Below are 12,460 nucleotides of genomic sequence, written 5' to 3'. Positions count from 1 at the left end.
TAAAAAAAGAAAGATACAATTGGAATAAAATCCACAATTGAGTATCTTCTATAGGATTTTGAGGCTGACTTAATTTATTAGACTAAAGAAAATTTCTGCTCTGCAATTCCAATTCCATTTTTAATCACAGTACTATAAAATATCTTCATGCTATTTGATGGGAAACATAGATTTGTCTGATGAGTATACCCAATTAAGAAAACTGTAGGATCTGTTCCCTTGATAGTGACATTATTGCTCAACAAATTTTATGTTCTATTGAATTATGAGCAGATAATGACACTAAATGGTGATAACGGTTTATCTGAAGCCAAAGCAGATACTATTGCTTTTATTTCTTAGAATGCATATCATTCACAGTAGAATTATCTCTTTGTAGTCCATATTAATGAAGAAAATAAAATAGAAAATAATTCACAAATTCCACACATTTCTGGCTTGGAACATTTGTTGTATTACTTGGGAGTGATCTAGTTATATTTGAATATAGATTATGTCTTGCAGTTTTGGAAATCATTACTCTAACCAAAATTATAGTATTGTGACCACAGCCTGGAAAAATAGCCAAAAATCTATTTAGCTTATTTGAGCTCAGAGTGAATCTTTTTTTTTTTTTTTTTTTAATTTTTTTTTTTCAACGTTTTTTATTTATTTTTTTTGGGACAGAGAGAGGCAGAGCATGAACGGGGGAGGGGCAGAGAGAGAGGGAGACACAGAATCGGAAGCAGGCTCCAGGCTCCGAGCCATCAGCCCAGAGCCTGACGCGGGGCTCGAACTCACGGACCGCGAGATCGTGACCTGGCTGAAGTCGGACGCTCAACCGACTGCGCCACCCAGGCGCCCCAAATCTTTTAATACCTCATTCTGCTAAGCAGAAAACTATCCCAGAATGATGTGAAGCACTAACCCTCAGCAGAAGCCCTGTCTGTCTGTTGAATACCTGGTTCACCCCATCCTTGAGGGAAAGGTTATGATCAAGTCAGAGATAATATGACTACACTTTATTCATCTTAATATTCACGGAGTTAGTATAGTTCCTGGCTCATATTAGGTGCTCTGTAAATGTTTGTGGAATGCAACAGAATGACCTTGAATATCTCAGGCACATGATTCTTCAGTAGGAACTTACATTAGAAACTCCTAAAATATTTTGAAAATACAGAAGGGAGATGAGGTCTGGTTATGCATATTTTGTAAGTGTCCCCCAGGTGATACAGATAAACAACCCTAGTTATGAACCACTGACCTAAGTGGTAACCAATTTTATAAAATTTTAATAATCAACTTCATCATCTAGATATATCCAATCATGTCCATGATAAATTGGGGGGGGGGGATAATAGACTGGTCATTTTCAGAATTTTTGTGAACTTTTGAGCCATTTGCCCTCCAAAGAATATCTTACCCTGAACCCAAATATAATTGATCCTCATTATTGACAGATCCATATTTGCAAATTTGTCTACTTGCTAAAATTTATTTATAAGTCCAAAATCCATATTCTCAGTGCTTCCATGGCCATTTACAGATATGCATGAAGTAGCAAAAAAACACTGAGTCACTTGACGTACACATTCCCAGCTGAGGTTGAACAAGGCAACACTCTGTCTTCTTATTTCATCTCTCATAGCATAAATGTCCTTTTCATGGTCTATTTAAATGTCATGTTTTTCACACTTTGTTGCTTTTGTTGGGTGATTTCACTGCTTAAAATAGCCCCCAAGCATAGTGCCAAAGTGTTGTCATGTTCCTAAGTACAAGTTGGCTGTGATACACCTTACAGAAAAAATAGGTATGCTAGATGAGTTTCCCTCAGGCAGAAGTTATAGTGCTGTTGGTCATAAGTTCAATGTTAACAAATCAAGAATATATATTAAATAAGGTGTCTTTAAACAGAAACATATAAAACAAAGTTAGATATTGATTGGCTGATTAAAATATTTTGACCAGAGGCTTATAGGAACCTAACCCTGTGTTTCCCCTAGGAGCAATGGCTCAGCATTTGCTAAATCAGTTTTTGCAGCAATTTTATAGAACATAACTAACTGTGAGTAATGAGAATTGACTGTATGTAAAACCTGAAGCCAAAGCTGCTGTGGATGACACAGAACCACATCTTTGCACAGGGCTGTCATATTCATTCTCTTCCTCTCCCTTCCTCCACAAGTGGTGGCTGGCAAAACATCTCCACTGGAATTCTTGACCCAGAAGGTATAGGGCTTTTAAATAAGAGTAGTGAGAGTCAACTGAATTTCTTATTTCAAATATATGTTTGAGTCTCGTGTGCATATAGCAAGTATTTGCGTAGCAAATACAAACTGATATAAAATTAAATCAAATAATTCCAATCAGGAAGCCATTCAGATGGAAAAAAAAAAGTCAGTGCCTTCCTAAGCCAAATATTAATTACTTTTGGGTTACCTGATGTTTTGAATTCTCTGCATTACTGTTCCACTTTGGACAGAATCAGAAGTTGCTTCTATCTCTGAAAATGCAATATCTGCCTTTTTGTGGACCCAGCTGGCTTTTCCCTATGTTCTATGAGTCCCAAAAGGACTGAACATATTGGATTGTCAGTAAATAAATTATTACTGCTATGCATTAAATAGAAATGTGTAGTCCTAAGAAGGTTACTATAGTACTGACAGTCATGCTACGACTACCTTCCTTAGTGAAAAAAGGCCCAAAATTGGTCAGATTCAAAATGCGATATGTAAAGCAGGGCATTTGGTAAGATAATAATGCAGATAATCATCTCTAATGCCCCAAGTCTTAAATGCTAAATGTTGTTGTTGCCATTGTTATTAGAGAGAGTTAAACACCACTAAATACTCTAGGTATTTAGGTATCTAGGGTAGTGTTCCTCAACCAGGGGCATTTTCCTCTATTTGGTAATGTCTGGAGACATTTTTGATTTCATGAATGGGTGGAGGATGCTACTGGCATCTAGAGGACAGAGGTCAGGAATACTGCTAAATACCCAAATAACGCATAGGACAGCGCCAGCACAACCAAAAATCATCCAGTCCAGAATATCTGTGGTGCCAAGATGAAAAGCCCTATTCTAAAGGTGACTATGAAATAATTTAGGGTATTCTGTTATTCAGTTGAAGCAATGATTATTTCTCTACAGACAACACTATGTAGCTGCTCTGATTCCCCCAGAGGTATGGCTCCTACATCTGCACTGAGTACTAAATAAGATTGCTATCCTAATCTCTGTGCACCAACATTTGGATCTCAATATAGAAGCTAAGCCTCCCATATGAAAACAAAATCACTCACATCAATTGGGTTCAGCATAGCTCCTGGCTCATTTTTGAGAAATGTATCACTTGGTTCTCTCCTCTGTATTGCTAACGAGACCTCACCAACAGATCAGTGAACTTTAGGAACATCACTAACAAGTTCTGGGTTATTTGCCTCATTGGCCACAGAAAAAGGGCCATAAATGCCACGTGAAAAATCCTTGGATGCTCTCAAAAATTATAGGCCTCAGAAACATTGCAGGGAAATCAACCTCTCTAGTCTATATAAGTCACCAGAATGTAATAGGAAAAGAGCATTTTGAGGAGTAGGCTTCCATCGCCCTGGATGGCTGTTTACCTGTAATACTACTGCTCTGCACACTATCATTCTGACTTGTGGATATAGAGGTGGCGCGTGTCCACAGATCCTTGGGGAGACGCCCTGCAGACTGAATGTTAATACTTTGGCTCATTTTCGCATTTACCCTCTGTTCACTGTCAGACCGTTGCCAGTGTCTTCCACTGACTTTCTCCATTTCTTTCTGACAGCTGAGCTGCAAGATTTTGCACTTTTTTCACCAGTACATGATGGCATGCAACTACTTCTGGATGCTCTGTGAGGGAATCTACCTGCACACACTCATCGTGGTGGCTGTGTTCACTGAGGAGCAACACCTGCGTTGGTATTATCTCTTGGGCTGGGGTATGTATTTTTTCCAGCCACCTTCCCTTCTGTCTGCATATTTACAATCTTCTTCTACTCTTGGTCTCAGAGAAGAGTCAGGGGCCTAGGTCTTGTGAGGAATGGTGGGACACGAGTGGGGGCAGGAGTTCAGTCTCCAAGAGAGCTCGGTAGAAGCCCATCAACAAGTTCATATGGACTGTGGCCAGCACAGGGGTCAGTGCAGAGAAGGAAGAGTATGATTATGTGTTTCTGTGGGAACAGACCAGCTAACAGACAGACAAACATGCTCTGATTGAGAGATATGATTAGATCCTGCCTTCAGTTTTATTTATCACCTGTTTGTAGAGAGTCTCACATTTTGAATTCTGTATCTCCTCCATCCAGGCACCACTCCCCTTCCTCAAAAACATTCCTTCTTAGCAATCCATCAACAACTCCTCCAGTGAAAAGTCAGGTAGAAGAGCCCCACTGAACAATAGACACAAATAATTTCATGGGACTCCAAGGGGAGCCACCTGACACCACAGTGCATGGCAATGACTTTGAAAAGCCTCTGGTTGATTGCTTAAACCATGGTCACTTCTGTACATATTGACTAAGGGTGCTGAGGTCCATGAGGCTACTCTAAAATTTCTCCCCTTCACCAAGTATGCTAAGGTATGACTCACTCTGGTGGAAGGAAACTGGGTAGGTAGTGAGGCAGGAAGAGGGAAAAAGCTTTGGGACAAAAACTCATGCAGTGCTATCAAAAAAAGACACATCCTGTGAACCTCCCAGACCAGAGGAGGATCCTGACTGTAGAGCTAAAGGCTTACTCTTATTCTCCACTAATAGGGTGACGATGGCTCTTAGAGCAGGGGCTGTGGATTGTCCTCAATTAAACCTGCCCTTTAATGCAGCATTTTGGGGGACCCCTAAAAATATTGATAAGAGAGGAAAAATTTAATGAGGAGAGAAGATAATCCAAAGGCTTTCTAAAAACATGACCCTTTGTATTTAAACCCCTACTCAACAGTCATTGTAACCAATGTATGGAAATGTGTCTGGGAAGTCATATAAGTGACCTAAAATCTTCTATAATCTACACCAGGACTGGCCCTATGCAATATTTGTTTCTATAACACCCTCCCCAATAGGAGTATATGGACTTTAACAAAACACATGACCCAAAACCAATGGAATAAGTCTATAATGGTGAATTAGTAGGGCAGATATTTGGGCAGTCTCATTGTTGAGCTAATAATGCTATGACACTTTGGTTGCAAGTAACAGAGAATACAATTTTCTAATTTAAACAAAAAGAGAAAAATTATCAGAATCTAGAGTACCTCATAGAAGTCAAGATCTGAAACACAGCTCAGCTACTGAACGAACTATACACTAACACCAGAAGACCGGGAACACTCTCCCTCTATCTTTTGTCTCTTTTTTTCTAAGTATATGTTTTAACACTTCTCTTTGTCTACAGAACATAGATCACAAGGTCTCTGCTCCCCCAGTCCTCATGGCAAACACAAGCCACCCCAAATTTTCCCGAGCTCGCATTTTTCTGTTCCAGGTACACAGAAACACTAGATACATGTTCGTCTCTAAGTCCCAATTGTGAATAGCAGGACAAGAAAATCTGATTGGTTCAGCTGAAGTTAGGGGGCCAGCCATGGTTCAATAAACCATGGTCAAAGACTTTGAAAGGGATATTAATCACATAGTGCAGACATGTCTGGGGATGGTGACCCATCCAGAAAAAATGGGAGAGGGGTTTTTTTGCACTAGAAAGCCCATATAGAATACACCCCAAACCACCTCATCTTGTGGGCTACTCCTTCATGCTCCCCTCATTCTGTGACTTACAAAATCCAGAAAGATTAGAAAGTTTGTGACTATCCTGCCAGTCCCACATCAAGTGCTAGGTTCTCTTACTCTTCCTTGTCCTCAAAACAGGTCAGAATACAAAGGTCAAAATAGCCTTTTATTATGTTTTTCTTTTAGCTGTGTCCTTCCACAGAAGGCTGACCTTACCTTTCCCTGACCTTCTCAGCCTCACACATACCTTGTCAGAGATTTCTAGTCCTCCAAAGATGATCATACCAGGAATCAACTGGATACAGTTTAATGCCCCCAATAGTAATTCTGATCATCACAATAGTAATGATTGGTGCTGGTCAGATAGATGCCTTCCAACTGAAGACCTGAAAATAACATTATACTCCCAGCCTGCTACACACACACACACACACACGCACGCACGCAGACCATTTCTGTCTGATGTATTTTACTTATTTCCAATGAAATAAAATTTATGGCATATTTCTTGTACTGGTTTTGACTATTCAAAAACATCTATCTGCCATACTCAAAAAATTTTCCATGGAAGCAAAAGGCTATAAATTTATTCTTGCCCATGACATTCAGCAGAGATGAGGGCACCCTGGAAGGAACAATTTATAACTACTCTTTCCATACTGATGCATTGTGAATTAGTTATAAAACTTTTGACATCATCAGAGACAGCTTGATGAAGACATCTGCTTAACACGCATAAACAATTCAAGGGGAAAAAGGAACAAGCTGTTCAGCTGTATCAAAAAGAAAGGAATAAATATAAGTAAAATGTTTATGGAATACCTTAACCTTTCTTAATCAGAAAATACTTAAAACTTTATCAGAATGATTGAAGTGGAATCCTAAGGAACATTGCACTCAGTAAGGTAAGCATAGAATCATCAATTTAAAAGCATGAGGATTTGCACTTCCCCATAGATAGATGTTTGGAAAGACAGATAGTCAACCAATAAAGTTCTAAAATGTAATTATTTTTTAGCATGCCAGACATAAATCTATCTTTCTCTCCCCCTACACACACACACATACACACACACTCCATAATTCCACCAAACTCTTCACCATCTCTAAGAACAAAACTGAGAGACAACCATGATGATGCATTTTAAAGCAATAGTTCTGTCTTAGAACTTTAGGCAAGTATTATCTTTGGTCGGGGTAAAACAAGTAAAAGTGCAACTGAAATGACTTCTCAAGAAAAATAGTGTCACAGAATCTTTAAAGAATTTAATGGAGCAGAGAAGGCATTTCCACTGGATATTACTTTTATTGTCCTTTTGAAATTATTTCACACCTAAACAGTATGATAGATCCCAAATTTTACAATGCCATGAAATAAGGCATAACCTGTGCTTCGAAAAGAGTATGAAAGTGGAACAGCGAAGATTTAGCCCAAGAAAGCTATGTCCTCAGACCTAACTTTGTTTCCAGGTGACGCACACCCCATCCATTCATTTCAGCTGTGAATAATATTACCACTCCAGGATCTGGAACAGATCCTAAAAATCATAAGAGACATAATGAACATCACCCTCTGGGACAAAAGTACCTGGTCGTTCAGTTCTCTACAAGAGAAAGTGAAAGAATGCTTCTTTTGGTGGTTACTCCCTTACAAATCTGCACAGGACCACTTACTAGTTGACTTCTCTCAAATTGAAGCAGTTTCAAATAGTGAAGTTTAGCTCTCAGAAAAGTCACTTATTTTACAACCCTCTTCAAATTGATTCTTCGCCTTGCTGGTTCTCCTCTTGTTATAAATCAAAGAAGGAATTCCCCCCATGGACTTTTACAATGAACACACAGAATTTATCTAGTTCCCTAGAAAAAGAATCCTAGGGAGAAAGGATTATTTTTACTCTCACCAACTTTAGTGGAAGGAAGGGTTGTTACAGCTCTTGGGGCCCGGGGGATGAGAGGAAGAGGAAGGAGAAAACAAACTGCATAAAAGAGACATCAGTGGCTAGAGCAAGGCAAAGAGCACCAGGAATCAGCAGATATGGGGTCTATGCTCCTCTGTACACTAAGGAACACATTTTCCTCTCTCCAAAATGATGTGGTGAGAGTGAGATCTCCATATGCTTCTTCTGCTGTTTAATTCTAAAACGTAAGTTTCAGAATAAATCCAGAGAATGAATTTCTGTTTTTAAAACCCAAGTGGGGAAATGCTATGTTAGAACTGCTGTGAATAAAATACAACTATATTTTGTGCAAATAGTCTAACTCAAAGTTCTCCCAGGCCAAGCATTTAATCAGTAGCCCTATTGAATTATATGCTTCATGGGTTAAGAAGCTGAGGCTGTTTTGCATATAACTCACAGAAAATAAGTGTGGAGGTCTAGGGGCACCTGGGTGGCTTGGTCGGTTGAGCATCCGACTTCAGTTCAGGTCATGATCTCACAGTTCCTGAGTTTGAGCCCCATATTGGGCTCTGTGCTGACAGCTCAGAGCCTGGAGCCTACTTTGGATTCTGTCTGTCTGTCTGTCTGTCTGTCTCTCTCTCTCTCTCTGCCTCTCCCCTGGCCACACTCTTGTCTCTCTCCCTCAAAAACAAGCATTCTTTAAAAATTAAAAAAAGTGTGGAGGTCTAACCCACTTCTCAGATACATTTCTTAATCTGATGATAATTTTAAAAAGTCTTCCCACAAATGTCTCAACCAAATCAAACAATATTCTGTTGGGCAGGGGTACCTCTGAGGAAAAAAAAAATTGTTTTACAAGAATTACAACTTTATTCTAGATTACACTGATAGAATGAAAAATAATTTTGAAAACATGTACCCTGACAGAATGCATTGCCAGTCACGACCTCCACTGTTCCATTTATAAATTCAAAGTTGTTTTTTATTAGCCCTTCAAGTTTATTCAGGGAAGTGGATGGTAAGCTGCCTTAATAAGGGTTCTGCAGCTAGAACTTACAGAGGGTAGGGAATGCAGTACTGCTCTGAAGTATTCTTACAGAAAGAAAACATGATCAATGCATGTGATATAAACAGACAAAAACACAAGAAACCTACAAAAAACACTATGAACATCATCGAGGCATTCAGACCAATCAGGTGATTGCCTCCATAAGCTGTCCCAGGTCACTTCCCTCCATGGTGACCCAACTCCTCTCTATAGCAGAATCCAGTTCACACTCAGTGAAGAGCTTTCTGGTCTCAGCTAATAGTTGTCATCATCATCATCACCACCACCACAGACAACAATGATACAATAGTCATAGTGAGAGTAATAATGTACCTACCATCTTGGATAATTCATACAAGGTTTTTAATTACCTAAAAATGCTCTTAACCAAATTCTGAAAACACATGATGTTCTAACCAAGAGCATTTTTATCTGGTTTGACCAACAATACTTTGTGCAAAAACATCAGGGAAATCTTTTGACAGAGACATTAAAATTTGCCACTGTTTTTGAAGATAAACTACCATTTTCCATGCAACCCTACTTGTAGCTTATGACAAGACACTAGGTGTGATTTCTGCTTTCTCACATTTTTAGGGTTCCCACTGGTTCCGACCACTATCCATGCTATTACTCGGGCGCTGTACTTCAATGACAAGTAAGTATTTTGATGGTTTTTAAGTGAACATATTTGTAAATAAAATGCATTTATATTCATGTATTCCCTCCCTCCTTATTTTTTTATTTTTTATTTTTTTTAGCTGCTGGCTGAGTGTGGAAACCCATTTGCTTTACATCATCCACGGCCCCGTCATGGCAGCACTGGTGGTGAGAATTGCTTTTTTATTTATTTTGTTATTGTTGTTGAGAATTGCTTTTTAAATCCATTATTAAGTGTTACCTCTTTGAGAGGATTTCTGTAAAGACGGATCTATGTAGCATGTGTATTCGAACTTCAAAATTAGGCTAATTTAATGATAATCTATAGTGAGATAATCTGTAACAACTTTATTTGAGGGTCTTCAAATGAAAAAAATAACATTTAACACAACTGGGGAAAGGGCATAAGTTCATTTTTACACCCACAATAACAAAAATATAGTTTTTAATGCTACAACTTTGCTTTAAACAATTCTATAACTAAATGCTTCTAGTTAAAAGTAAAGATCAAGGGGCTGAGGAATGATAAAAAATGTTTCTGATAAAGAAAGTGAAAAACCGCAGAGTCCATCTGCACCTTTTCCCCTGGTCTCTGCCAAACAAAACCATCTTTCATTTCATCTTTGGTACATGAGCCATCGTTGGAACTCCCTCTCAGCAGACACTTAACGTATTTCAGGCACTTCTCATACGCTGCCATGCTGTTTCTAACAGCAACCCTTCAAAAAGCAACCCTTACTCAGTAGGAAAACTAGACCCAAAGATTCAAGTAAACTCACCCCAAATCACCTAGGCTAGTAAGAAGTTGGGGTAGTGGAGAATATGACCATCCGCATCTATTTCCAAGCTCTTTGTTTCTACCCAACGTTTACTATATGGTGACCAGTGTCAGAACCACCAAATTTAATATTTAGACATTAGTTTTCCCACCAACCTCAAAGACAGTATTTTCCTGGGGTACGAATGAGAAAAATAAAAACAGTCTGAGTCATACACCATGTTCTGCTCCCATACTGAAGAAGTTTTCATTAGTAACCAGTGTCTCCAGTCCAAAGCCAATTTCTTCTGCCCTCCTCCAGAGCAGTGATGTACTTACCAGCCTGACAGTCCTCACAAAGACCCACCGATGTAGGTCTTGAATATTTCCAACACCTCGTAAGAGTTTATTTGTTAATAAAGGTCTCTCTCCTTTACTGAATTTTTTTGGGGTAATCATGTTACTTCTCTTCCAGGTTGAAGAATCATTCTAATCATTTAAAAATAAATCATCAATTAAATTTTAAAAACAACTTTGGTTTCAAAACTAATCATCATAGCCAAAAGTAGTTTGGCAGCCACTAGAATGGCTAATATTAAAAAGAGTGACCATACCAAGTGTTGGCAAGGGTGGAGAACTGGAATTCTCATCTAGTGCTGGAGGGAACATATAATGAAGCCACCTCTTTGAAAAATAGTTTGGCAGTTTCTTATAAAGTTAAATACATGCTTACCATGTCAACAGGCAGTTCTCCTCCTGGGTACTTGTTCAAGAGAACCGAAAACATATGTCCACACAAAGACTTGTATGAAAATATTCATTGCATGCTTATTCATAATAGTCAAATTGTGGAAACCATACCAATTTCCATCAACAGTAGAATTAATAAATTATCTGTATTACCCATATAATAGAGTACTAGTCAGCAATAAAAATGAATGAAATGTTAATATATCCAACATGCATGAATCTCACCGATAATATGTCAAAGCAAAGAAGCCAGACACACACAAAAAAAGTACATACTATATAATACTCCACTTCTATGGTAATAGAAATTAGTGGTTGCTTGAGGTGGAGGGGAGGGGTTGTTGACCACAAAGGAGCAGGAGAGAACTTTCTGGGGTGATGAAAATGCTCTTTTCTTGTTTGGAGTGGTTGTTACACAGGTGCATACCTTTCTCTAAACTTCTGGAATGTAAACTTAAAAATCTCCATTTTACTGAATGTGCATTATACCTCAATGAAGTGATTGTCTTTAAAAAGATGTTATGAAAGAGAAAAGAAGGCTGGGTTCGCTGTCTCCACTACAAATACTTTACAAATAAATGTCTCGGTCCTCATTTCAGCCTTGGTTAAGTAGTCTTGCCTACAGGGAAAATCTTCATAATGCAATGACCAAAAAGGAAGATCGAAAAGTGTCATCTATGATGCTCCTTTGTAAAAACGTAAAAATCAAAGTAAAGAATAAACCACCCTCCTTAGAATTGAACCTAATATATTTACATATGAAGGAATAATATTTTCTCATTTGGAAAAAAAAAAAAAGAAATGTTAATTCAGGTCTGAAAGGGTCTGGTCATACTGATGTTCCCAGCAATGCTTAGCAAATTACACCATGTCACAAGCCATCCCTCATGTCCTGCAGAGGTCACATCTGCTCCCAGGAATAAACAAGAACTGAGGAAAGTGGGCACCCTTCAGTAGTACTGACATAGATGATTTCCTCAAAACATCATATCTTTGCAGGTCAATTTCTTCTTCCTGCTCAACATTGTCCGCGTGCTTGTGAGCAAACTAAGGGAAACCCAAGAGGCAGAATCGCATATGTACCTGAAGGCTGTGAGGGCCACCCTGATCCTGGTGCCCCTGCTGGGAATCCAGTTTGTCGTCTTTCCCTGGAGGCCATCCAACAAGATGCTTGGGAAGATCTATGATTACCTGATGCACTCTCTGATCCATTTCCAGGTAAAGAAGCCAATAGTGTATTTATTCAACTACTTGCTCAGCTAGTTGACATAAGGTGAACCCTTTTCTAGGCCTCATATATGATTAGAAGGACCTTTTCAAATATATGCAACCTGGAAGGGATACAGCTTCTGTCTTTCTCACTGCCTGTTTCCCCTTTTTTTGAATCCCAAAACTGAAGAAGGAAATAGGGGGAGTATGAGCTTTGAGAACAAATCTTCCTAAGGACAAACATTTGTCCAGGGATGGGCCCACTGCACAGTACTGAGGACAGAACTTCTATTCCCACCATCCTTTCAACCTTTCCTTCCCCTCTCCAGTATTTTGAGGGCCACATTTGTTTTTCCTTCATGAAAGGGAGTTTTGAAGATCAACATCACCAATGTCAGTCAG

The 12,460-nt window shown here is 38.9% G+C and overlaps 1 protein-coding gene across 1 annotated transcript in view; it reads left to right on the top strand.

The window, feature by feature from the left end:
* Positions 1–12,460, top strand: part of CALCR (calcitonin receptor) — a 59,421-nt gene that overhangs the window by 38,669 nt on the left and 8,292 nt on the right. The window contains exons 7-10 of the mRNA XM_007076701.3: positions 3,798–3,951; positions 9,280–9,340; positions 9,444–9,510; positions 11,849–12,067. Coding sequence (XP_007076763.2) covers positions 3,798–3,951; positions 9,280–9,340; positions 9,444–9,510; positions 11,849–12,067 — 501 coding nt within the window. The remainder of the gene's footprint in view (positions 1–3,797; positions 3,952–9,279; positions 9,341–9,443; positions 9,511–11,848; positions 12,068–12,460) is intronic.

This window comes from Panthera tigris, chromosome A2 (genome assembly GCF_018350195.1).
Source record: "Panthera tigris isolate Pti1 chromosome A2, P.tigris_Pti1_mat1.1, whole genome shotgun sequence".
NCBI classification, from domain to species: domain Eukaryota; kingdom Metazoa; phylum Chordata; class Mammalia; order Carnivora; family Felidae; genus Panthera; species Panthera tigris.
Note: the sequence above shows the minus strand (reverse complement) of the source record. Positions and strands in the feature narration are given on the sequence as shown.